This window comes from Humulus lupulus, chromosome 5, assembly GCF_963169125.1.
Source record: "Humulus lupulus chromosome 5, drHumLupu1.1, whole genome shotgun sequence".
NCBI lineage: Eukaryota > Viridiplantae > Streptophyta > Magnoliopsida > Rosales > Cannabaceae > Humulus > Humulus lupulus.
The window spans coordinates 219,097,676-219,125,652 of NC_084797.1; the positions used below are offsets into that span (position 1 = coordinate 219,097,676).

The 27,977-nt window shown below is 38.7% G+C and overlaps 1 protein-coding gene across 3 annotated transcripts; it reads left to right on the plus strand.

The window, feature by feature from the left end:
• Positions 1 to 46: 46 nt before the first annotated feature.
• Positions 47 to 27,948, plus strand: LOC133778192 (uncharacterized). Of its 3 annotated transcripts, XM_062218057.1 has the most exons (25): positions 47 to 224; positions 336 to 532; positions 22,879 to 23,096; positions 23,194 to 23,299; positions 23,389 to 23,490; positions 23,581 to 23,640; positions 23,723 to 23,801; positions 23,901 to 24,048; positions 24,193 to 24,316; positions 24,430 to 24,610; positions 24,713 to 24,741; positions 24,838 to 24,986; positions 25,123 to 25,225; positions 25,321 to 25,416; positions 25,504 to 25,559; positions 25,671 to 25,800; positions 26,065 to 26,127; positions 26,205 to 26,264; positions 26,341 to 26,502; positions 26,699 to 26,772; positions 26,842 to 26,935; positions 27,043 to 27,179; positions 27,262 to 27,342; positions 27,433 to 27,538; positions 27,674 to 27,948. In XM_062218057.1, exons 2-25 carry the CDS (start codon positions 359 to 361, stop codon positions 27,758 to 27,760), a joined length of 2,619 nt encoding a protein of 872 aa, XP_062074041.1. In that variant the 5' UTR covers positions 47 to 224; positions 336 to 358; the 3' UTR covers positions 27,761 to 27,948. The 3 variants fall into 3 exon arrangements, with proteins under 3 accessions (XP_062074041.1, XP_062074042.1, XP_062074043.1); XM_062218058.1 differs by lacking the exon at positions 23,389 to 23,490 and having other exon boundaries at positions 48 to 224; XM_062218059.1 differs by lacking the exons at positions 47 to 224; positions 336 to 532; positions 23,194 to 23,299; positions 23,389 to 23,490 and having other exon boundaries at positions 22,958 to 23,096.
• Positions 27,949 to 27,977: the final 29 nt, after the last annotated feature.

Below are 27,977 nucleotides of genomic sequence, written 5' to 3' on the forward strand. Positions count from 1 at the left end.
CACCTCAGTGAAAAGATTTCTAGTTGGAATTAAAATATTACCAAAATGATGAGAGATCAATTTAAGTGATGCCCGACTTCACAACAAAAGCCTAGCTAGAGCCTCTGCACACCATTTCTACCTACCAATGACTATCATCTCTGTTTTGTACTTTATTATATATTTATTTACATGATCTTACTATGAACACAAAAGGTTTGGAGTTGCAAAGCATTGAAACTAAGGTAACTAAGGTTTTATATAGTTGTACTAATATTCTTGTTTGGCCACAAGAAATGTCATACTAATATTGTAATACTTTTGATTTTTCCTATAAATAATAATGTTTAATGCAGACAAATAAAACTCAGAAGAAGGGATGAGGGTGGCAGTGGTGGGAGCTGGTATTAGTGGACTGGTTTCAGCCTATGTTTTGGCACAAAACGGCGTGGAAGTGGTTCTATATGAGAAAGAACAATACTTGGGAGGCCATGCCAACACTGTTACTTTTGATGGTTTTGATTTGGACCTTGGTTTCATGGTCTTCAATCCTGTAAGTTCTCTCTGTCTGTCCTTGCATATTTTTCTATCTAACTCTAAAATACTGGGCACAATTACTTGATATTGATACCACAATTCAAATATAATTCCGTCCTGTAAAGTTGGATTATTTTCAAGTATTCCCACCAAGAAGCAGGTGGAAAACAATTTAAATCCCTTACACTTTAAAGCATACACACGAAATCAAAATAACCATTATATTATTTTGATAGCCCCCTACCAGGAGAAGTAGTGGTCGAGGTGTCAATTTATATTTATTTTTTCGGACTTTCATTTCAAAATATTTCTGTTTTGTTTTTTTTAGTAATTTTGTATTACTTGGAGAAAGATCGTTTCACTTAAAACTGTTTTAGTGCAACAAAAGTGTTTTGTTTCATAAACATTCTCAAAATATACAAAATCTTACTTAGAGAATAATGTGTAAAATATTATATATTTATATGTGAATACAAGTGAACACTGAATAACACTGAATAGAGTCCTATATAAAAATATATTATAAAACATAATATATTATAATGTAATACAATACAATACACATATGGTGCATTAAATGCACCCTTAGTGTTTAATTTAATATTATTTAATATAGAGTGATTTTATTTGCATCGAATTTTTCTCTTTCCACACTCTCTCTACCCTATGTTTGGTAGAGAAGAATAATAGTGAGAGGAAAGAAAAGTGAAAAGAATGAGTGTTTGGTATGTGGTAAATTAAATGTGGGAATGAGAATCTAAATCTCTTTTTATGTTTGGTTCAAATTTTAAGGGGTAAAGTTAATAATTTGTGTGAGCCCCACATGTATTTTAGCGGTAAAGTAAACCATTTTGTACACAGAGTTTAATATTACATCCATCATAAATCCCTCCACACTTTCCAATGCAACTCAACTACTCAAAACAAACACCCTCAGTATTTGGTAGGAAAGAAAAGTAAAGAGAAGAATATTGAGTGGGCCCACAAAAATATTCCCTTCCAAATTGGAGAAAAAAATAAAGAGCTAAGTTTTATGAAAGCACACAAGCAAAAAATTACTATATTATTTTTATTGAACAATATTTATATGAGATATTTGTGATGAAAATACTCAAATTATTACGTTTGTAGCACTCAAGTACTTAAGTTAATTTTTTATCGGCGAAAGTACATTCCGTCCATGTTTTGTTGTAGTTGTTTATTTTGTCGCTAAGTTCACCACATGATGTCAATTTGCTTATAACCTGAGTATTTTTGCCGCAAATTTCTCATAACTTTGGTACTTTTGTCGTACATATCTATTAAATTAGGTACTATAACTACAAATATTCATTTAATTTGGTGCTTTCACCAACATGTTACAAACGCACTTAACAGTTTGAACTGACAGCTGCAAGAAAACATAGACAGAAGGTACTTTCGCCCGAAAAAAATAAATTGGATACTTAAGTTCTACAAACGTTAAAAATTTGGGTACTTTTGCCGCAAATATCCCATTTTATATTAATAATTTAAGGGTAATATAATAATTTTATAAAAATCAATTTTTTTTATTCCTACATACCAAACAATTAAGATATATATTTCCTCTTCTTTCCTTCTAATTTTCTACCTCTTTGATATTTTCTTTCTTTCAAATGTAGGGCTAATTAATTAATTGTTTCTAATTATGTATTTGTTATAAATTTACACAAATATCCTTACTAATTATTTAATAATAACATTATATTTTTCGCACACACTTAACACATAAACTAAATAACAATTATAAAATAAAATATAAATATTAAAATTAAAATAAAATATCTTGTAAATTAGTAATTTTATGAATTAATGTTTTTTTTAAATAACATTATTTGTTCTTATTTTGTAATTAAGAGAATAAAAGGGTGATTTTGTATCAAATGAAAATTAGTGAGGGTGTGAAAATAAATTTTTAACTTTATGAGCGGTGTAATTAGAAATTAGGTGAGGACTGAAAAACAATGGGTGCCAACAAAATCATCCTATAATATATTATTACGAGTATACTAGTAATATTATTAATTTTTTTAAAGACAAATATTTGATTTTTTTCATAATAATTTTATAACATAGACATAAATTATACTTATATGAATATTATATCAATAGCAGCAATGAATTTCGAATGAGAGAGCGAAAAATATAGTACTGAATAGATATAATTAATATACTCAATATTTGTGTAAACATAATACATTACTTAATTGCAAATAATGATCACATGTTGTTTGTTGGCAATTCATATTTGTTTTAGAAGATCCGAATAAAATTCGAGTCTCTCTCGTGTGTCTTATTAGTCATTCCAAAGCTCAACCCATTCTTCTTCTTCTCTCTCATTTTTTTTTTAAAGGATAAAAGTAAATTTCATTACAACGGTTATTCAAACAATGTACGTAACATCTTCAATCCACTCTTAAAAAGTTTGTGTAATAATATATTTATCACTTCTTACAAAAAGTACGACTCTAATGAAGTTTCAAAAAGTATGTAAAATTTGGCGGATACTAAAAGTTATGCCAAATTTGGCATAATATATAGCATAAGCAAAATTTGTATATCAATAAATACTACTTTTTTATTTACCATATTGCCACTAATTACTATAATTTAGTAGTTGACAATTAATGACTAACCATATATCATTTTTTATTTATTTATTTAATGACAAATTTCTTGGAGTACATGATTTGGATAATAAAAAATTAATTTTTGTATGTTCTTAATAAATATTAAATTAATTATTGATTTTTTGTGTGTGTTAATTTGCATATTGTATATTATAGCACAATTATAAATATTGGGCCAAATATATTATTAACTTATTTTTTATGTTAAATTTGTCACAAAATTTACATCTTGCATTGGAAATAGTCTAATAGGTTGAATTACACATCAAATTCAAATGAACATCTTAGGCTTACCGAGCCGTTTACATTGTTGACCATCGAGAATATATCAACCTCAATAATAACTAATGATCAATAATCATCCAAAAGATTAAAGGCAAAATAAATACCATTACAGAAAAAATTAAGCAGTGATTTACAAGCTCCATGAACACTAACTAGATCAGGAAGAGATCAAACTAAGAACAATCTAAGATGACTGCGCCAAACGTGTTGAGCTCTGTCAATGACACTGTAATGACCCAACTATTTCTAAAACTTAGATCATTAACCCTACTAGACATAACTGCTACTTCGAAGAGAACATACATGAGAAAAATTCATAACTTTATTGAAAACTTTAAAGTAATATTTGTAATATATAAATAAGCTCATTGCTTTAAAATAAAATATAACTTTAAATGAAATTATTTACAAAGCTAAATGCGGAAAATACATAAAAACGTAATTTAAAGAGACTAAAGAAAATAATGTCGTCCTCGAATCGATACGCAGCCCATCCACTCCATTCACCTCAACACACACACCAAACTTCCAAGAATCATTCCGCCTTTGTATCTATTTTCCTACATTACACTAAAAAAAAAGAATGAGTCTAATGCCCAACAAGGAAAATCTACCAACATATATATAACATCAAAAGTAAACATAAGATCATAACAAAACATACACTATAAAACATATATCTCAACTATAACCCATATACATGGTAAATTTTAGGGTTTGTTAGCTGAGCAACTATAAGCCTCAAAATACAATGAGGTTTGCTAACTAAGCAACTATAAGCCCTAAAACATATATATCATAACACATATCATATCATAACATAACATATTATAACATAATCATAACATATAAGCATATAATAACCATCTTATTTTCCTTACCAACACCAAGATAATTGAGAACAAATGCGGGACTTGGAACACTCCTAAAAACAACAATAAGAATGGTGAGTATTTCTAAAGAGTAAAGAATTAATATGGAAACTAAACCTTCAAGACAAAACTTACCAAAAAAGATCTTTCAGATTCCAGAGCCTAATCAAAAACCAATATCAAAAGTTAGGATCTGAATAAAAGGACTAAAGAAAACTAAAGAGTTTTCAAAGGATTGAATTTAAAGAATAAGAGTACCTTAGTAGACCTTATGGATTGGTCTAACTCCAATACCGAAATACACCAAATCTCACTTCCCAAGTATTTTATAAAGCTTAAGAATGGCAAAGCTTTTTCCCAACCCAAGTGTTTATCACTCTATGGTAGTACTAGCACCTTGGAGTCTGATCACAGCCGAAGAGTGAGTGGAAGGACTGGGTACTAGGTCCTATTTATAGAGTTCTAGGAATAAATATCTTCTTTTTGGCTTTGAACAAAAATAATGAATAAAATTGAAAATAATTGAATATTCGTCAATCAGAGGCTGAAGACTCAGTCAAAACTATTCAGAGGTAGGTCTAAGGAGTCAAGGCTTGTTTTAAAAATTAAAAAAAAAAAAATTAGGCCGATATATCGCCCCTATGTGGCGATATATCGACTCTGCCCTAATCCCGAACCTCCGTTCGTACGTTCGTGCAACATCAACGTGTTTTCCGTATTCTTCGTCAGGCGATATATCGGCTCCTAGCTGCGATATATCGTCATACGTGAATATTTTAAACATGTAATTGTAGTTTTTCATCATAATTAAGGTTGGATAAGTGTTTTGACTGAGTCAAACTACGACCCTAACATTTTCTGGTGAAGGCTAAAGCTTATATTTCCTTATTTTATCATTAAAATACTAATTCATTAATAATCATGCTTATGACAAGTGTCATATTCCTATTGGCTCTATCTAAACATTAGGTTATAATAAATATCATATTTATGATCAGCAATATTAATCAAACCTTATGTTATAATTAATATTCTTAAACTATAGGTTAAACTTATAAAATCCATAACTATTGCTAGGAGTTTCCAACTAAGTCCCGGTTTGAACCAAAATCTACGAAATCTAAAATACTACAACTACTACTAAATAGCTAACTAAGTAAATGTAACGCCCTAAACTCCAGGGATCGTTACGGTGTGCCTTGTAAACAGTGCTAAACTCGCTAATCGAGTCATTTGGCCAAAAACGTGTAACTAAGTATGATTAGTGGTTTAGGGATTAATTTTTTTTGGTTAAGATGTAACATTTCATTAGAACGTTTATTATATACATTGAGATCCCAAGAATATAATTTAGAGGCCTATTACAAGAAAATATTTACAACCAGCCGATCTAGGCAGCAAAACAGGGTTTAACCCTAGTTCCCCTTCAAACCTCGACCGTGGTGGTCGAGCAGCTGCATATGTACACATCGTCACCTAAGCTCTCCAACTCAAGGATGGTCCAGATTTCTTTTGCCTTTACCTGCACCACATAGCAACCGTGAGCCGAAGCCTAGCAAGAAAACTTAATATGCTCATGAACAGTAATAACATGTCATCAAATCATAAGGCACACGCCTAGCAGATATAGCCCTATTCAAGCAGGCAATTGAGTCCACGTAATGTTGAGTATAACACATTAACCAATGATCATAATAATCATCCAAGGCTTTTAGCCCCAAATAGAAGAGTGACAGTTGTAATAGTCACTGAGGTGGGTTCCGTTCCCAATAGCCATGTGACGATAGGGTCACCGGGGCTTATAGATAAGTGATCTTCTCACTAGCTTAAATAGTATAGGTGCATGATGACTGGTCACCAACATAACCTTCCTCGTGACCATAGAGTCATAACCATGGAATACTGCTCCATAGCCATGTGACAAGCTCTCACCTAGGCCTTAGGCCCTGGCTTTGAGTAACTAGCTTAGATTAGTCAAGCGCTTATAAGATTCATCGACCTTAGGGTCGGTCCAGCATTAATGCCTTAGAGTCATTCAATGTTGATATCGATTAGATCTAATCTTTTAATCGGCCCTGCGTTCATGACGCTATGCCGTTCTCGGCTATTAGGTTTGGGATACTCGACCAGTGCCGACTCTGACTAGTCAGTGCCATACATAAGTAAGCAATGCCACCAAACATATGTCATATGTCAAATATCTGAATACAGGGCATTCAACATGCTTACTCAATAATTACTAGCACAATTAGGATCATGCATAAACACAGAGGCTCAAGCTCTGAACAATCTCATATTCAATATTCACGACATGCCCTAATCACATGTTTCTCGTGCATCATATGCATTACATTTAAACATCCAACATGCATCAAGAATAACTATGCATGTCACATATACACAGGGTGCAGTTTTCTTACCTCAGGTTCGAGCAAGAATTAATAAAAGAACAACCCTTGAGAGCGATCAATCCTTTGATCCTTTAGCGGTCACCTAGTCATAACCAAATATTGAATCCCATCAATAAAATAAATCATAAAAAAGGTTTACAATCTAAAACCTTACTCCCGGGATCCATCCCGCACTCTCAGGAATCCCAATCTACTCAACCGGGGTAAAGGAACCCATCCCTAAGCCTTAAAAGTCATCCCGAGCCCTAACATAGGCTTGCTGGAAAATTCACTAGCACTGGGGCGTTGCCTAGTGGCGCTGCCCCAAAGTCAGAGAAGCCCAAAACCTGCCCTGCCTTGCACTGGGGCGCCAGGAATGGCGCTGGGGCGCCATTAGCAGACCAGAAACTTTTCTGGTCAAGTTCTAGATATTTCTTAGGAAGGAATTGGAGTTCATCTATTAGACCGTCTTTTTCCAAAGGGTAGATGTATTCACTAGTGATGTTGGTCTTAAAATCTCTCATTATTCTTCCCGCACATTTAATTAGTTATGGTTTCCAATTTTCTGGAATGTTAAAGCCACCCTGAAATAGAAAGAAAATGATTAATGAAATGCAAAGTAATTCATGAAAATGATCAATAAATTAAAGTAACTAAAATATTTTCTTACATATACATCCTCCCATATTCTATTCTTCAATTCTTGTGGGGCTTGTCTCCAATCCTTTTAATTGAGAGAGACTGTTCTCCTAGTTTTAACTCCAAGGTACGATTGCATCTCGCTATATGCTTTCCCTATAGGTTGACCTTTATCATTAAACTTAATATTTCTCTTTATTACCTTAGCTTTTTTATTATTGATATTGTTTTTCTTTGTTGGGCCTCGCCTATTTGGTGTGTTCTCCCCTTCAGAATTTGTCATATGCACATAAACAAGAATTAACGTTACAATTATGACATAAATAAATACATATTTAACATAAAAATGAATACATTACTCAGTAGACACATTTTCTTTTCCTTTTTCTTTTCTTGGTTGATTCACAATCTACCCATATTCCGTGTCTAATATCATTTCTAATGTATTCCCCATCATCATCATCTTCATTGAAATCATTGATTTGCTCAACTTGCTCATGTATTGGTTGTCCAACAATAAAATTATCATGAAACAAATCATCATTTTCTTCGTCATTTTCATCTTCTATAAACTGCCTTTCCGGGGTTCGTAAAACAACTGACCATTTATCATCAGCAAGATCAGTTATGTAAAATACTTGTTTTGCTTGGGTAGCCATGATGAAAGGATCATTCTTGTGACCTTTCTTACTTAAATCAACCAAAGTGATCCAAGTTCATCAATTCTAACCCCAACATTGTTGTCCACCCAAGAACACTTGAGAAGGGGAATTTTAAATAAGGAATAATCAAGCTCCCATATTTCTTCAACAACCCCATAATATGTCATAGTACCAGCTACTGGATTATTGTCTTTTGCACTAGCGAAATGCATTGCTTCTGCAACAATACTTACTCCACTATTTTGAACCATTCGAGCATCATCTCTTTACTTTGTGTGAAATCTTATTCCTCCAACAATGTAAGCATGGTTCTTTATTACATGAACACTTGCTCCAAATGATATGCGTTTTAACTCTGTCGACACTCCATGGTTTTCTTCTTCCAACCTTGCTAGAATAGTATTTTTCAACCATCGACTAAATGTTTTATGATGCTCATCTATAATCCATTTGTGTTTATTTTTAACCTTGTTTGGAATCATTGATTGTAATAACTCCATGTGCTCACTGCAAATAAAAAGTACAACATTAAAATTTCAATTATACATAAAAATGAGCATAATGTTTATTAAATTTATAACTTACGTTATATATGGTTGAATCTCATGATTGTTTTCCATCACAACTAAATGAGTTTGATCTAATTCTGCACGAGATATGGTCACTACTGTTCCTTTCCCTCGTAATCCTCTATCAACTCCATCCGAGTTATTCTGTGGTTTGCTAATTCCGATTGTGTCGATTCCAACCATGCACTCTAAACAAAATTCCACAGCTTCTTCTGCTAAATAACACTCAACCATACAAGCTTCAGGGCGAAGGTGATTACGTACATATCCTTTCAACACCTTCATATTCATTTCAAATGGATACATCCATCTCGCCCAAACTGGCCCACACAACTTTGCTTCTCTTACTAAATGGCCCATCAAATGTATCATGATGTCAAAAAAAGATGGTGGAAAATATTTTTCAATCTTGCATAAAGTTTCAACTATTTCATCATGCAATGCATTCAACTTCTTCATTTCCAATTCTTTTCTGCATAGTTGATTAAAGAAGATGCACGCACTTGTCACACTATCTCGAACTCTTTTTGGTAAAACTGACCGAATGGCAATTGGAAGTAATTGTTGCATTAATACATGACAATCATGTGATTTCATTCCAATTAACTTCAAATCTTGCATAGATACCAAGTTTCGAACATTCGATGAATAACCATCAGGCACTTTCATCTCTGCCAATGAATGCCATACGACTTGTTTCTCTTCTTTAGACAAGATAAAACAAGCAGGAGACAAATATGTGCGTTTACCTTTTTCTTCAGGTGCCAAGCGGTGTCTTATACCTATCTCAACAAGATCTAAACGACTAGACAAACCATCTTTGGTTTTACCTGGGATATCAAGTAATGTACCGATTATACTTTCACATACATTTTTTTCTATGTGCATGACATCCAAGCAATGTCTAACGAGTAAATATTTCCAGTAAGGAAGTTGAAAGAAAATTGATTTTCTTTGAAAACATCCATTGACTTTTTTGTTTTTATTCTTCTTCCCGTACCTAAAGTCAATTTTTTCTACTTCCTTAAGAATTTGCTCACCTGACAATGGCAAAGGAGCAAGGTCTCGTTCCACAGTACCGTCAAATGCTTTTTCTTTATTTCTGTCAGGATGACTTAAATGCAAATATCGTCTATGACCCATATAACACATTTTGCGTCCATTTGACAAGCGAAATAAAAAATCAATTTTAGTAATCCATACCTGTTTTGAAGCTCAAAAACACCTTGCAATGACAAAACTCCGGTCAAAATCTGGCAAGAAACATCAAGAAACCATGAGAACAAATACCCACTACCAAATTTATTTTTTTTCTCTAAAAAAAAAGGATTTTGGGGCTATATTTCGGTTTATAATGAAGAAAAGTAGTAAGAAATAAAGAAAAAAACAAAAAAAAAAGGGTTTGGAGAACGAAAATGGGTGTTGGCTCACGGTTGTTAATGGAGGTTTTGGGGATTTTTGGTACAGAGGAGAAAGAGGGATATGACCGTTCGGGGTGGGGGAGAGGGTTATATTACCCTTTTACTTCGGTTTTTAGGTCAAAACTGAAGTAGAAAGTGCATTTTCTATTTCGGTTTTTACCTAAAAATCGAAGTAGAAGGGGCTGAGGTGGGCTGGGTTGTGCACCTTTTACTTCGATTTTTAGGTAAAAACCGAAGTAAAAGGTGCACAAGGGCCGCGTTTGACTTGGCCATTTTTTCACATCTTTATTATCTCTAAACAGAAGTCACGGGCATGTGCAACCAAACATGACCCTCTTCACTTTGAATTTTTAACTTCGTTTTTTTTAAAAGCGAAGTAGTATGTAATTTTTTTCAAAGCGCCAAATTCAAAAGTGAAGTAAAAGAGTTTGAAAAGGTTTTTACTTCAGTTTTTTTGTATGCTCAATATAAAAACCGAAGTAAAAACCTATATTTCTAGTAGTGAATATTTATTAAAAAATATTAGTGATTATTAATTATATGATTGGTGACAATATTAAGAAGAAGAATATAATTTATTTGGAAAATTTTAAATCTATGTTTGATTGTGCATGAAAATTTTGTATTAAATTCCTAGGAATATCATTTTATAATATTTGGGTGAACACATAAAAAAATTACTTTTTAAAAATAAATAAATGATATATAAATTTTAATAAACAAATTTCATATATAATTATATTTAATTAAACACTTATGCATAAAAATAATTAATTAATAATTGTATGCCCTAAATATCCGTGCACTACTAGCGAGCTAGAAAATGGCCTAATTTGATCTGCCACGTGTAAATCGTCCACCCGGAGCTGTTTGTTACGGACCTCCATCTATCCAGCCCGAGCGGATTAGAGAGTTAACTGCTACTCAGAGGCATCCTGTCAGCAGTATGAGTGTCACGTGCTGGCGCCACATTAAGCTCGGAATGCGGCAGAGATCTGACACCCGAATCCTTGTAAATTCAACCACGCAATATAAACGTGCATATATCAGACATCACATATCTGTTTTATTCCTGATTTCTTGGATGCACAGTATAAACGTGTGTATTCGGACATCCCGCATCTGACTTGGGCCATGCGGACCATTACCCATCCTTACCTATTGATTAGACCTCACTTCACTGCAAGGTTTAGGAATTAATCATCATCGTCACAGAGATGACGTGAATGGTAAAGAGATCATGGGATGACCCCATTGCCAACCCAGATGTCTTCTTCCTATAAATATCAAGACCCTGGGTAGTGCAAAGGGTTGGGAGATTTTTGTAACAAGGCACTTTGTAAGAAAATAGTCAAAAGATATCAATAATATCGACTGGTGGACTAGAGAGATTTTAACCTTCGAACCACCCAAAAAGAAAGGGAGTGACCATCTTTCTACTGCTATTAGTTCCCAAAGTCTAAATTACAATTCTTTTCATATTACAGTTTACCAATTTGCACTAATCCATCCTATTTATTTGTATAATTACCTGTTGGCAAAAAAATGCGTCAACAGTTTGGTGCTTTCATTGAGAGGATTTAGATTGGTGCTATCACAAAAACCTGATCATGGTGGTTACTCGTTCGAGGCATGGTAACAAGGCGGATCAACATGATGGGCAGGAGGCCTACCATGCCGCCATATCCGATGAACCAAACCTCGAGGTCCAGCAGTGATCGGGAAAGCAGTCGATGGGCCAAGACGACACCGCGAGCTCGATGCCCAGACCGCCAAATCCGAACCTGGGTTACCTGATGGCGATAGAGACGGAGAACAAACAGTTTAGGGTTCAGCTATCCAGAGCAAGTAAGAAAATCAAAGAAGTCTTGGCCCGGCTACCCCCTCTTGTAACCGACGTTAATGTCGGAAAGAGGCAAAGTGGGACTCACAAGTCCCGCAGGGATAATCGGTTCAGACCCAGTCGATCGGTCAGAACCTCAACCCCGAGTTCTGCACCCATGTCGCACCATAACCAGGAAGCTAGGTTTGAGGAGTTTCCCAAGGCCAATCAACAATTCAGCCGATCAGTCAGAACCTCAACTCCTAGCTCGACTCCAACGTAAAACGCGCCCAGAAGGGATCGTGGCAGCTCGCGGAGGAGATCCAGGGAAGGCTCGCACATGCAACCTGCTCCGGCCAGCCCTCTTGTGCCGCGGTCAGACCGCCGGGCGCAAGATGCTGGAGATGGTAGAGTAGAATGGCCGCGAGCTAATTTGATCCGCCCGGATGGGACTAGGATCGCTTTGCCAATTAGGCATCCCCCGTCGGCAATAAGATAGCCATCTCCTCCCTGTCCAGTTCGTGACATTCCAACACATGAGAGCAGCAGAAGAAATCCTCCTTCCGCCGATCCTTCCCATCGCAATCGAGCACGCGGGGAGGTCCCGGATCCTCACCCCCAGCAGCGAGCTCCAAGCTTTTCCAACGGGAGCTACTAGACTGAGAGCCACCGAAGTGGCAGATCCAGTGGAGACCTGCGTAATCGCTTAAGTTCGACACACAGCCCTCAGGCCACCTCGAGGGCCGACCTTCGAGATCACCTCAACTCGCAGAGGGGGAATCCAGCCAGAAATAGAAGTCGTGCTCGCCAAGAGGGTGGTCATTCCGAAGTACGTGACAGTGGGAATGTCCCACCTAACCAAGCTCAAGCTTAGAGGGACAATAACATGCCTAATGCGTACAATGGAACTGGAGCTGTTGAACAGCCTCAGAACAACGAAGGGATTAAGGATCAGACCCTAGAACGTTTAGCTCAGATGGAGGAGCTAATGATGAAGCTCTTGTCAGAAAAGGAGAAGGACGAGTATGACTCGGGGGATGAACTCGAGCTTTTTGCCTCCAACATAGCGGCCACAACATACCCGCCGGGTTTCCGGATGCCCCACCTATCTAAATTCGATGGAGACAGAAACCTGTCGGACCATTTGGGTATGTTCAATACTCTGATCATGGTCCATAATATCGGCCCCGAGCTGAGATGTTTGATATTCCCTTCCACCTTGATCGAGCCAGCTAGGAAGTGGTTCAAGCAGTGTAAAAAGCATTCCATCAGCTCGTGGACGAATTTTTCTGCCGACTTCAAGAGGGCATTCCGAGCTTCTCAAGTTGCTCGCGTCAAAATTGACACCCTGGCGAACGTGAAGCAACAGCTTGGGGAACCTTTGAAAGCTTACCTGAGCAGGTTCACAAACGTCGCGGCTCAAGCCAGGGACGTAGACGTTAGTTCCAAGCTTATGGCCTTGAGGACTGGAATCCTCGTTGGAGGCGGGCTATGGAAAGAGATACAGAGAAGAGGTGTCAGCACCATGGATGAGTTCCTAAACAAGGCCCAGGAATGGATAAACCTGGAAGAGGTGCGAGCGTCAGTCGCAGGAACCAGCCAAACCCTTGATCAGCTCGTTGGAGCGGAAACGGATGTCGTGAAATGACTCAAACCGTTGCCAAGAATAACCAAGGGGGTGGAGGCAAGAGAAAGAGGAGCGGTGAGGGCGACCAGCACAGTCCGAAGAAGAACAAGACCGTGGAAAATTTTAAGCCAGTCCACGCGAGCTATACCGAGCTCACAAACACTAGGGAACACATTTTCCTAGCAAATTCTGCCCGCCTCCCCTAGAAAAAGCCGGAGCCTTTGAAACACCAGAAGGCTAAGAGGGACCCTTCCAAGTTCTGCCGATTCCACAACAACATTGGCCACAACATTGATGATTGTAGGCATTTGAAGGATGAGATCGAGACACTCATCAGAGCCGGACCTTTGGCTCAGTATGCGCGGAATTGGGTTCCTACCAGTCAGCCAACCCCGGAAGCTCCGGTAAATCAGCCCAGGCCCCGGATAAGTCAGGATACCCCTCCTCCTGTAATAGGAGGAGAGGTATCCACAATCTCCAGAGGCCCCAATTTGGCCAGCACGAGCAGAGGTGCCCAGAAGAGATATGTCAATGAGTTGAAGGCTCACAACGGAGTGGAATTCGTCCCGGAGTAGCATCTATCCATACAGCAACGATTGGAGAGGCAACCAATCATTTTTACCGAGGAGGACGCTAGTCACGTCCAGTTCCCCCATAACGATCCTCTAGTCATAACCGCCCAGCTCGCCAGCTGGAGAGTTAGGAGGATACTAGTCGATAATGGGAGTTCGGTGAACCTGCTGTTCCAGTCTACGCTGGAGAAAATGGGATTATCTGTCACTGAGCTGAAGGCCACCTCCATGATGTTGTATGGATTTTCTGGGGAAGGGTCGACAGCGATAGGAACAATCGAGCTAGTAATAACCTTGGGAGAGGGGCCCCGAACTGCCTCTAAGCTCCTCGAGTTCGTGGTTATCGATTGTCCCACCGCATACAATGTTATTCTGGGTCGACCTACGTTGATGGAATTTGAGGCCATAACTTCTATCCGCCATCTCGCAGTCAAATTCCCTTCCTCTATGGGGGATATGTACGGTCCGAGGTGATCAGTTCGCTGCCATGGAATGCTATAGAATTTCCATGAAGGGAAAATCACGACCCGGGCAGCAGACGATGACCATTCAAAGCGAAAATGAGGAATCTCAGGGAGTAGGATCTATTCCTGAGATAGAAAAACCTCAGGAAGCCAGCGGGGAAGGTATCACCTTGAATGATGATATCGACCCCAGGATAGGCGAAGATAGATCCGAGCTCCAGGCCATCGAAGAACTCGAAGAGGTGAACATCGATCCGAAAGACCCCTCGAATGTGGTGAAGCTCGAGAAAAACCTGTGTATTGAGAGAAAGGCGGAGCTGTTGAGATTCCTACAAGATAATCTAGATGTGAATGCCTGGTCTCATGAAGACATGATAGGGATCAGCCCAAGCGTCATCATGCACACCCTCAACTTGGACAAAAACGTACCAACGAAGTCCCGGAAATAGAGGCGCCTGGGCACGACTCGAGCTGAGGCCTTAGAAGAGGAAGTAGCTCGACTCCTAAGGTGCGGTTTTATTCGCGAGGCGAAATACCCGATCTGGATCGCCAATCCTGTTTTGGTCCCGAAGCCCAACGGGAAGTGGCGGACCTGCATCGAATTTTCCGATCTGAATAAATCCTGCCCCAAAGATTGCTTCCCCTTGCCGAGAATTGACCAATTGGTAGATGACACTTCGGGGCACGAGCTCATGTCCTTCATGGATGCATACTCGGGCTATAACCAGATCGCCATGAATCCTGCAGACCAGGAACACACTAGCTTCATGACCCCAACTAACGTTTATTGTTACAAGGTCATGCCCTTCGGGTTGAAGAATGCAGGAGATACATATCAGAGATTGGTCAACAGGATGTGTGCTAATCAGATTGGGAAAAACATGGAAGTGTATGTTGACGACATGTTGGTCAAGTCAAAAACTGTCGATAACCATGTCCCCGATCTGAAGGAATGTTTTAAGATTTTAAGACAGTACGACATGAGTCTGAATCCCCAAAAATGTACCTTCGGGGTTGCGTCAGGAAAATTTCTGGGTTTCATAGTCAACACCAAAGGAATAGAGGCGAACCCCGATAAAATCAGGTCGCTACTCGAAATGCCATCACCCCGGTCGCGAAAAGACGTCCAAAGTCTAACAGGAAGGGTGGTAGCCCTTAATCGGTTCATTTCCAAATCGACCGACAAGTGTTTTCCATTCTATAACCTGCTCCGGGGAAATAAAAAGTTTGAGTGGACCGATGAGTGCGAGCGTGCTTTCCTCGACCTAAAAGCACATTTAGCTGAGCCGCCCGTGTTATCTAAGCCAACAACAGGAGAGCCTTTTTTTCTTTACCTAGCTGTAACGGAAGATGCAGCCAGCGCCGTGCTGGTTTGTGAGGAGGACCGGTCTCAGAAGCCGGTCTACTACATTAGCAAGAGGCTTCTCGGAGTCGAGTCTAGATATCCGATGATGGAAAAGATGGCGTTCTGCCTTATCACGGCCTCCAGAAAGCTCAGGCCATACTTCCAGTCCCATTCAATCCACGTCACAACCGATCAACCTTTAAGGTAGGTTTTGCAGAAACCTAAGACATCGTGGCGTCTTTTGAAATGGGCTATCGAGCTCAACCAATTCGAGATATTGTACGTGCCACGAACTGCGATCAAAAGCCAAGCTCTGGTTGATTTTGTAGCAGAATGCATGGGATTCCAAGAAGAACCAGTGGAAGAACTAGTACGAGCCTCGTGGAAAGTCTTTGTGGACGGTTCGTCTAACGAGAATGGATCCGGAGCTGGAGTCATTTTGATATCACCGGAGGGACATCGTTTCCACTCCACGTTACGGTTCGGATTCGAAGCATCCAACAACGAGGCCGAGTACGAAGCTTTATTGACTGGTCTAAGGGTGGCCCAGGAGCTGTAGGCTAGCTCCATCCAGTGCTATAGCAATTTGCAGCTCGTGGTAAACCAGGTATCAAGAGAATACCAAGCGCGGGGAACCAAGATGGCGGCCTACCTGGCCAAGGTAAAGAAAGAGCTGTCCGCATTTTGGTACAACCTAGTTGAAAAGATACCTCGAGAGCAGAACGCCAATGCTGACGCCTTAGCAAAGCTTGCCACCTCCGGGGAGGCAGAAACCTTGGGCCTGGTACCGGTGGAATACTTGGAAAGGCCAAGCATAGAGGAAACCGGGAGAGAGGTCGGGATGATCGACTCCAGGGTGACCTGGATGACTCCCATAGTCGAGTACCTCACAATAGGAAAGTTACCTGAAGAGAGAAACGACGCGAGGAGGATACTTTACCAAGCTCCAAGGTATGCAATGGTAGACGGGACGTTGTACTGGCGTGGTCTTTCTTTACCTCTTCTGCGGTGTGTTCTGCCAGGCTAAGCAAAAACTATTATGCAGGAGATGCATGAGGGATTTTGTGGAGATCACGTTGGGGGGCAAAACCTGGCCTTGAAGATATTAAGGCAAGGATATTATTGGCCCACTCTATCGAAGGACTCGATTTATTATGTCCAAAAGTGCGAAAAGTGCCAGAGGTTCGCCACGGTCGCCCGAGTCCCTCCAGTCGAGCTGAAGATGATCTCGTCCCCGTGGCCGTTCGCGGTCTGGGGAATTGATTTAGTTGGTGCCCTGCCCACGGGAAAAGGAGGAGTTCGCTATGCGGTGGTGGCTATTGAATACTTCACGAAATGGGCAGAGGCGGAGCCCCTGGCGACGATTACATCAAAGAGGGTCCTCGACTTTGTGGTTAAGAATATTGTCTGCCGATTCGGGCTACCAAAGAAGATCGTGTCGGATAACGGAACCCAGTTCGATAGCGACCTCTTCACCGAATTCTGCGGGAGGCACGACATAATTAAAAGTTTTTCCTCCGTGGCCTACCCCCAGGCTAATGGACAGGTCGAGGTTGTGAATAAGACACTAAAAGCGAGCCTTAAGAAGAGGTTGGATGAAGCCAAGGGAGTTTGGCCTGAACAGCCCCCCCAGGTACTATGGGCGTACCGGACCTTGCACCGAACTTCGGGAGCGAGGCCGTCCTTCCTATCGAAACAAAGATAGCCTCGCATAGAGTCCGGGCGTTTGACCAAGACCAGAATGAAAAATTGCTCAGCTTGTATTTTCGCGAAGACTCCATGACTTTATCAGGGCTCCTCGTCTTGATCTCCCTTAAGTCCCTCGGGGTGGCATTGTAATAATGCTCCACCCTATAGCTCGCGGTCTCGTAGACTGTCCCTCGGAAGGCCTTGGGGATTTTCTCAAGGGCCTGGCCATTAACCGGGATGCGCACGGTGGGAGGGAGAACTGGAGGGGTTCTGGCTGGTGCCTCCTATTCCCGAGTAGGGGTTGGAGGTCGCGGGGGAGGTGGGGGCATGTTCTCTGTGGCTGCAGGGACCTGGCCCCTCCCCTTAGCAGGAGACTTGGAGGTGGTCCCGGAAGGAGGAGTCTTCTTGGCTAGCCGGGGTTTCTTGACCAGTGGCCCGGACGGTTCGGAGGGAGGATTCCCCCCTGGAAGATGGATCACAGGATGTTGTCTCCGGGCTGTGCCATCTCTTCGCCTGAAACAAAAAGAAGGGAATGTTAATATATATGTAAGGTTACTTTATTACAAGAAAAATCTAAAGGTGTATTGAAAAGGTCCTACTCTCCGAGCTAGAGAAGGAATCTATTGCCACGACCTCCGGCCTCGGAGATTATATAGGGGAGCTTAAGTCTATTACTTCACGGATAAGAGGGGGCTCTGGGTCTGGATCCGCCTCAGGACTGGACTCCTCTACGTATTGCCTAAGCCCTGGAGCGATTACACCCTCCAGGAGGGAGGACCACGACCTAAGGTTGGTCCCGTACTCCTCAAAAACGGCCGACCTAAAGGACAAGGTGTTATCTACTACTACGGTGCCCCTAGGACGGCCCATATCATGGCGTAACACTAGTTGATCTACACACTAGAGTAGGGTTATGTTAAGGTCTGGGTTATCTCGATGACGATGTACGAGATGGCGGGGGTTAAACCTAGCAAGCCTTAGGTCTGTGGAAGCCCTGTCTAAGTCCCTAAACAGGTATGGGTTACCTTGGCTGAAGCGGCCGGCTGCTGCCCTCGACTGAGCCCGATCCACGTCGAGGCCTTGAGCAGCCTCTAGAGCTTGCTTTTGTCGCACGAGCGCCACCTAATCTTCTTCGTCCGGCTCGTCGTCGTCACCATCTTCGGCATCCCCCTTGGGGATGAGCATCAGCTCATGGGCTACTGGTTGACTAGCCCGCGTCCTCCTCAAGGCCAGCGTCTGGCCCGTAGAAATTAACTTACACGCCATCATTGTCTCATCAGACACGAGCTGGCGGTAGTCTTTCTCACTTGGCGGAAGCCCCGCCAAGGTTTCGTATTGACCCCCAAGGGTCACTGATTTGGCCGTCCTCGCAAAAATGGCTGAACGATGATGTTCAAGTCAATACGCACGAAAAGAAATAAAGCAATATGGTGATTTCGCGAGCTGAGAATAGAGAGAACTTACGAGGACGGTTGAAGTAGTGGTACTCGCAGTTGCGAAACCCCGTTGACATGAAGAACTGGTCCTTGAAGTTGTTGGGGTGGTTGGGCAGCTCGATGACTACGGGAGAGTTGGGAAAACGGGTCAAATAGTAGAACCCGTCGCCTCGCCCCTTTGATCCGGGCTGGCTTTGAGGCAGAAGAAGTAAAGGATGTCCGCTGGTGTAGGGGCCTCCCACTCGTGCTTCAGGAAGAGGTACCTCAGCCCCGCCAGTAGACGGTAAGAGTTAGGGGCAGTTGGAAGGGAGCCAGCTTCACGTAATTCAGGAAATCCGTGAAGTACTGGTCTAGAGGTAGGAAGGCCCCGGCCTTGAGGTGTTCGTCGCTCCAGGCCGCGAACTCCTTATCAAGAGGTGAGCAGCTCCTTTCGCCCTCGAGGGGAGGTCGGGCAACAAGAGTGCATGTCCCAACTTCGATGTTATGGGACAGTAAGGTCTTGTTGATCCTCCCTTGGTTCATAATCTTCGAGACTATCCTCTCTGCCTCGAAGATGGCGTCAGGTCCCACCTCGACCTCTTTCTCCACCATGGGACCGAATTGGGGGATGGGAGACCCCACCGCAATCTCTTTCCCTTTGCTGGACTACTGGGATGACGAGCCAGCCATGCTCTTCTTGGGTATGTTCTTCTTGGGTCCCATCTGGTCGCCTACCGAACAAGAATGAAGAAAAGTTTAAATAGGCGACCTAAAAATAGAAAAGGGAATATAGCGCGAGAAATGATTTTCATACACGGACTGAGGTAATCTCAGCTCGCGGTATGTGAAGCCACGTGTTCCCATGGTCACGCGCCCACGTTTCCAACGGATCCCCGATTGCTCGGGATTTGTCTGTCAGAAGGGTCAGGATAGTGCTTGCCTTGGAGGGAAAGTTTTAAAAAGCAAAACTGCCTAGGAAGCGTGACCCTTAAGCTACCCGGTTTTGTACCCTAGAAACCTCTCACCTTCCATTCTCCAAACAGGCATTCCCTAAGGCTACCCAGAAAAGCTACCCAGAAAAAATTACCCAGAAATTATCTTGTCATGAGCATCGCATTCCTAGACATGTTCTCAAATAGTCGATATGCCTAGGATCAAAACCTATGCACCAAAAACCAGCCAAAAACAACCTACAATGTGCGACTAAGAAAGAAGTTTACCCAACAGAGAAACGAAAAGATCAAAACATGCAACAGGCAGAGGACTTACAGTGTATTCTCCATGCAAAATTCATAAAAAGCGTAGGAATCGGAGTCCTGGTGGAATCCTTAAAGCTTGAATGATGAAGAAACTCTTGTGACGAGAGCGTAGGGATCTCTGGGATGATAATCTGAAGAAGAAAAGCTTCTGAGACTAAAAAGAGAGAAAATGAGGAAAAACTTTCAAATGAAGGGTGGCTAATACAGAAGATGGCCAACCTTATATATACGTTAGAGGTGTAAAGAAAAGAGAATCGTTCGATCAAATTAATGCGAGATACGAGGGTCATAACTCGAGAGTCGAAACGATGGCTGAAAGCAGGCTAGGACATTTAATGTAATTCTCGGAAACTGAACAGTCGCCAACCACGGCGCTCCACGTGTCCGTTACCCACGCAGTGGGCGGGACATAAAGAGTTGAAAGGGAAACTTAAAAGCCCCCACTGTGAAGATAACAGATGATGTCATGGGTCACGAGCAGGGGCTTGGGGTGCAAATGTACGCTCTAAATATCCGCGCACTACTGGCGAGCTAGAAAAAGGCCTAATTCGATCTGCCACATGTAAATCGTCCACCCGGAGCTGCTTGTTATGGACCTGCATTTATCCAGCCCGAGCGGATTAGAGAGTTAACTGCTACTCAGAGGCATCCTGTCAGCAGTATGAGTGCCACGTGCTGGCGCTACATTAAGCTCGGAATGCGGCAGAGATCTGACACCCGAATCCTTGTAAAGTAAACCACGCAATATAAATGTGCCTATATCAGACATCACATGTCTGTTTTATTCCTGATTTCTCGGATGCGCAGTATAAACGTGTGTATTCGGACATCCCGTATCTGACTTGGGCCATGCAGCCCATTACCCATCCTTACTTGTTGATTAGACCTCACTTCACTGCAAGGTTTAGGAATTAATCATCAGCGTCACAGAGATGACGTGAATGGTAAAGAGATCACCCCATTTCCAACCCTGATGTCTTCTTCCTATAAATACGAAGACCCTGGGTAGTGCTAAGGATTGTGAGATTTTTGTAACAAGGCACTTTGTAAAAAAATAATCAAAAGATATCAATAATATCGATTGGTGGACTAGAGAGATTTTAACCTTCGAACCACCCAAAAAGAAAGGGAGTGACCATCTTTCGACTGCTATTACAATTCTTTTCATATTACGGTTTACCAATTTGCACTAATCTATCCTATTTATTCGTATAATTACCTGTTGACGAAAAACCGCGTCAACAATAATAAAATTATATATTTAATTAGTAAATGTAAAATCGCATTATATTTATTGATCAATAATAAAATAGCTAGTTTAGATGTTTTAATTATTATTATTATTATTATTGAAAAAGTAATTGAGTCACCTTAATATTGCAAAGAAATGAACTACTAACATATATCCAAAAGCTCATTGTCCAGCCAAATAACTTATATAGTCAAAATATGAGTAGCTAAAAAACTAAGCAAGTGATATTAGACAAAGTTATCTCTAGCAATTTAAACAATAAAGCAAACCCGAAAAAATTCTTCAAGAATAGTCCGATTTTAAATCCTCGAAAGATGCCATTAAAAATGTACGAACTTTGGAAAGATTGGCTTCTAGACCACATAGAAAACTGAGATCGAAAGCCCATATAAGTCCCTTTAATAAAGCAATAGCTTCCATTTGAAAAACCATAAACTACTTGAAAGCCAAAAGAGATTGATAAATTACAAATAAATTCATACACATACAAATAAATAATTTAAGTAACTACTTAATCTAATTGAAAAGTATCCCGTTAGGTTAAAGGTATAATTAAAATCAAAATAATAGTAATAAATACCAATTTAATAATTACACAAAAGAAAATTAAGAAATAAAATTCACTAATTAGCCTTTAATATTTTGAAAATGATTAAATTCCAAATAAAAACTTTTCAAGTTTATACATTAAAAAGACTTTTTTTTATTTTTTTATTTAATCATGTATGAATAGAGAATTTGAAATCTACCAAGTCTAGGTTTTAACTCCCTCGCAAGGTAAACAAAATCCCATTAGATTCACTAGTCTAGGCTAGAAAAAGCCAAAACTTATAACAAACAAAAACTTTGATGACATAAAATTTATAAAGTACACACCATAAAAGAGTTTAAGAATTGAGATCAAATTATATTTTCTTTAAACTATAAGTAAAATGTGTACAATTTGAATTTGGAAAAATATTATTTTAGCATCTATGTTTTTATCAAATACGTGATTGGTCATCGTATTTTATTAAATGACAATTTGGACCATGTGTGTTACAAAATAGAATAGTATCCTAAACCTGATTTTGGTCAAAATATTTTCAATTATAAGTACAATTCTTGAGTCGTTAATGAAGTGATGGGTTCAGAGAAGCGGAGAAAGTGATCTATGAGCTGAGAATGAAAAATTATATTTGAAGTTTTATTGATCAAAATTGAGTATAATATACTATTTTGATTCATTTTGTAAAAAACAAAATTCGAATTGTTATTTAACAAAACACAAGGACCGATCGTGTATTTGAGAAAAACACAGAGGCCAAATTAGAATTTTTCCTTTGAATTTTAAGAAATGTATATCCATAAAATTAAAATTTGAGGGGGGAAATTTATCTACTTTCAATGTAATTGTATTTAATAAAAATTTAAATGTAAATTGGACAGGTTTCATATCCAAACATGATGGAGTTTTTTGAAAAGCTTGGAGTTGAGATGGAGACGTCAGATATGTCATTCTCAGTAAGCTTAGACAAAGGAGAAGGATGTGAGTGGGGTACCCGAAATGGCTTCTCGAGTTTATTTGCTCAGAAGAAGAATTTCTTTAATCCCTACTTCTATCAAATGATTAGAGAAATTGTTAAGTTCAAAGATGACGTGAACAGGTCAATTCCACTATCTTCTCTAGTCTTTACTACCCACTTTATACTCATTTTCTTTATTATTAATTTCATTTCATTTATTTATTTATGACCATATTAGATATCTTGATATGTTTAATAACAACCCGGACATAGACCGAAATGAAACGTTAGGAGACTTCCTTAAGTCTCATGGTTACTCCGACTTGTTTATAAAAGCTTATCTTGTGAGATCACTTAACCCTTTCTACTAAATCACATGTATATGTATCACTAACTTGGCAATAACATTAATATTATTAATGATTCTGCATAGATTCCAATATGTGGATCAATATGGTCCTGCCATTCGGAAGATGTTATGATTTTCTCTGCTTTCTCTGTTCTTTCATTTTGTCGCAATCACCATCTCCTCCAGGTACACACACACACCACTCAATTACATAGACATGAATATGTTATATTTAAATTTGTTGTGATATTTTGATATTGTTTATGGCTAATGCAGTTATTTGGTCATCCTCAATGGCTTACTGTCAAAGGACGTTCACATTGTTATGTGAAGAAAGTAAGTAACTTGAATTTACTATACATACTAAATAAAGAGACGTTATGCTAACTAATTTTGAAAAAAAAAAACACAAAAAAAGGTAAGAGCTGAGCTAGAGAGTAGAGGTTGTCACATAAGAACCTGTTCCGAGGTACAAATGATTTCAACCATTGACGAGGGTTAGTACTCAACTACTTTAAACTTATTACTAATTATGACTAATTACATTTGATGTTTTTTTCTGATGTTATAAGTGTTTTTATGAGAATGTTTAACAGGTTGTGTGGTTCACAATGAAGATGGTTCTAAAGAAGTGTATAATAAGTGCATATTGGCTGTTCATGCTCCTGATGCTGTGAGATTACTTGGAGACCAAGCTACTCCTGTTGAACAGAGAGTACTTGGTGCTTTCCAATATGTTTATAGGTTTGCTCCTCCTAGTAACACCCACTTTTTCATTATGATGTCAACCAATCACATATTGCCACATAAGAGCATGCACATATTGTCTTTATCTCATGGATATTAAGTCAAACATGTATAGTCATTGTCTTAACTTTCTGCTGGCAGTGACATTTACCTTCATCGTGACAAAACTTTAATGCCCAAAAACCCAGCCGCATGGAGTGCATGGAACTTCCTAGGAAGGAGAGACAAGAAAGTATCTTTGACATACTGGCTCAATATGATTCAGGTGAGTACACACATAAACTATTTTACATTTCGTCTCAAACATTAACAAAGTCAATGCTAAACTTTATTAAATAGATTGCATTAAGACTATAACCTAAATATATGAATACGCAGAATCTTGGTGAAACAAGTCTCCCTTTTCTTGTGACACTCAATCCTGATTATCCACCAAACCATACATTGGTTAAGTTTTCAACTAGTCATCCAGTCCCGTCTGTTACAACATCAAAAGCTTCACTCGAGATTCATCAAATTCAAGGAAATAGAGGAATTTGGTTTTGCGGAGCATACCAGGGTAAGAATTTTGCTTAATGGGAAACCAGATGTTTTGAAACAATGACAATGAATTTTCTCATGTTTTAACATGCTAATATTAATTAAATTCACTTTATATTAGGTTATGGCTTCCATGAGGATGGATTAAAGGTACTTTCTAAACTACAACGACCTTCCAATATTTATCCAAGTGCATTCTACCATGATGAAAAAACAACACAAGAAAAACGTTACCTCTATTTTTAGGCAGGAATGACTGCAGCATATGGTTTGATTGGAAAAAGTTGTGACCTTCTTAGTAATCCAAATCACATGGTACCTTCCCTGGTAGAAAGAGGAGCACGCCTTTTTGTTACTAGATTTCTTACACAATTTATCACTGCAGGATGTTTAATGTGAGTAATTGTACTGATGAAATTGAAGTCCTTTGAATCTGCTAGTTCTTTTCTGAATAAGAATTCAAACCCTTACAACTTCTTAATTTCTTTTTCAACTGAGATAATTCATATGTGATTTTTGGTTATATAAAAGTATATTGGAAGAAGGGGGTACAATGTTTACTTTTGAAGGAAACACAAAAGGATGTTCTCTGAAAGTAGCTATCAAAGTTCACAGTTCACAATTTTATTGGAAGGTATGCGGTTTTTTGTCACTTGATGGATATTTTGGTTACCATAATTATAGTTTTAACACCAATATTGATACTCACAAGTAAAATTTATTTGCCAGGTTGCAACACAAGCTGATTTAGGCCTTGCGGATGCTTATGTCAATGGAGATTTTACTTTTGTTGACAAAGATCAAGGTCTACTAAATCTCTTTCTGGTAAGCATTCGTAGGTTTCTAAGAAAATTTTACATGTACTTGATTTTTTATTTACTTAGTAACTTCCTGTCAAACTTGCTTTTGTAGATTTTCATCGCCAATAGAGATTCAAATTCTTCAGCCTCCAAACTAAACAAGAAAGGGTAATATATATATATATATATATAAATAATTTGACGACATGTATTAGCACGAAGAATGATACTAGTTTTTATCTCCTAAAACTCACTTACTTAGGACTTTTTTGTTGTTAGCTTGAGGGGATGGTGGACTCCACTGTTGTTCACAGCTAGTATAGCCTCAGCAAAATATTTCTTTCAGCATGTTTCAAGGCAAAACACCCTTACACAAGCTCGCAGGAACATCTCTCGCCATTATGATCTGGTACAATATCTATGGATCAGAGTTTATGCTTATACTATGTGTACTAATTGTGGGTTGTATAAATAGATATGTAAATACATGTTATAACAAATTAAAAATTGAACTTCTGGTTAACAAGGGCAGCGGAAACAATTATATTTGAAAAGAATCTAAAGAATAAGTGGTAACCATAAACTATTGAAAGCACAGATAGAAATCCAGAGTTTTTTTCCTTGAAAAAGTAAAATTCCAGAAGAAGCTTACTATATTCTCTTGTGTTTTTAGAGTAATGAACTCTTTGCACTGTTCCTGGATGAAACGATGTCATACTCTTCTGCTGTATTTAAGGTAAGAACTACAAGTCCCCAATAGTTTTATGCTTTATAGGTTTAACTTAAACTAATTTGTTTTATGAATTATTTCAGTCAATAGATGAAGAGTTGAAGGCTGCACAATTGCGAAAAATATCTATTCTTATTGAGAAAGTGAGTCTCCTTTTGTACACTTTCCATCTATTATTTGATGTCTGTTTTGTAAAATATTTTTTTCCCCTCTATTCAGGCCAGAATTGATAAGAGTCATGAAGTTCTTGAAATTGGGTGTGGTTGGGGAAGTTTGGCCATTGAAGTTGTCAAAAGAACTGGATGCAAGTACACTGGCATCACTCTATCGAAGGAACAACTGAAAATAGCACAAAAGAAAGTGAAAGATGTTGGCCTTCAGGTACCAAATATATATGATGAACAAACTTCTATATTATAGTATATTTTATATTGAAGCTATGCAAAGTACTACATCACCTTGATCTTTTATATGGGTCTCTGAGTACTTAATAGTCTATAAATAACACCTTTTGATTCTAGAAATATAAGTAACAATATAATTATTTTTATTTACTTTTGACCAATTCTGCTAACAGGAAAATATCAAATTTCTTCTTTGTGACTATCGACAATTGCCTGCTGGCTACAAATGTGACAGAATCATATCTTGGTGAGTTAATGTAGTATTTTGTATCAAACAATAACACTCGATGTAATGAAAAAATATTTCATTTTGTAGTGAGATGATAGAACACGTTGGCCATGAGTTCATTGGAGACTTTTTTGGTTGTTGTGAGTCTGTACTAGCAGAGAATGGCCTTTTTGTTCTACAGGTAATGAAGGACACTTATTTGTCAATTTGACAAATTACATTTCATAATTCTTCTTATTTTAAAGTTCCAATAGCTCAAGGTGATGCTCTCTTCGCGATTTTTGTTAGTTTATATCAATACCGGATCAACGATACGAGGAGTATAGGAGAAGTTCAGATTTTATCAAGGAGTACATTTTTCCTGGTGGATTACTACCTTCATTAAGTAGAGTAACATCTGCCATGACTGCTTCATCTAGACTCTGGTATAGTACTTTAGATTGTAGATATTTTGTTGCAAAACTATTTACTTTTTATTTTTACTAATCATTATTAATGGAAGTGTAGTGTGGAGCACATTGAAAACATTGGAATCCATTACTACCAAACTCTAAGGATTTGGAGAAAAAATTTCTTGGAGAAGCAAGGGTTAGTAAATAACCATGTAATGGTGTAGGTTTTATATATTTTTGTAACACTTGGGTATATTGGGACATTAATTTGAGTGTGTTTTGACAGTGAAATCATGGCTCTTGGATACAATGACAAATTCATTAGGACGTGGGAGTATTATTTTGATTATTGTGCAGCAGGTTTCAAGTCTCACACTCTTGGCGATTACCAGGTACAATTTAGCTATTGAGAAGATAGACAAATTCTTTGACTTTGAAATCTACTACCTTTTGTTAGTTTCTTAATTTAATAAATACAAAGTCATGTCAAACTTAGGGTTTTTTTTAATTTATTATTTTGGTTGCAGATTGTGTTTTCACGTCCTGGCAATGTGGCTACATTTAGCAATCCATATAGAGGCATTCCAACTACCTACGGAGTTGAATTTAATTGATGGTGTTTTTATTGGACTTGAGGCTATTTCAATAAATCCTAGCTCTTGTTTCTTGATTTGATCTCATTATATGTTTTTTTTTTTTAAATTTATCTCTTTATATGTTGGATGTTGTTTTTGAGTAACTATTATTCTATTGGTTATGTTGATTAATACTATAATTTTAGCCCCAACTTTCATGAATCTAACTTTGTAGTCATCTTAGCCTCTCTCATTT

Coding starts and splice junctions, on each gene's coding strand:
- LOC133778192 (XM_062218057.1), top strand. CDS start 359: ATGAGGGTGGCAGTGGTGGGAGCTGGTATTAGTGGACTGGTTTCAGCC. Junction 23,491..23,580: donor GCAATCACCATCTCCTCCAG/GTACACACACAC, acceptor TGGCTAATGCAG/TTATTTGGTCATCCTCAATG. Junction 23,641..23,722: donor CACATTGTTATGTGAAGAAA/GTAAGTAACTTG, acceptor ACACAAAAAAAG/GTAAGAGCTGAGCTAGAGAG.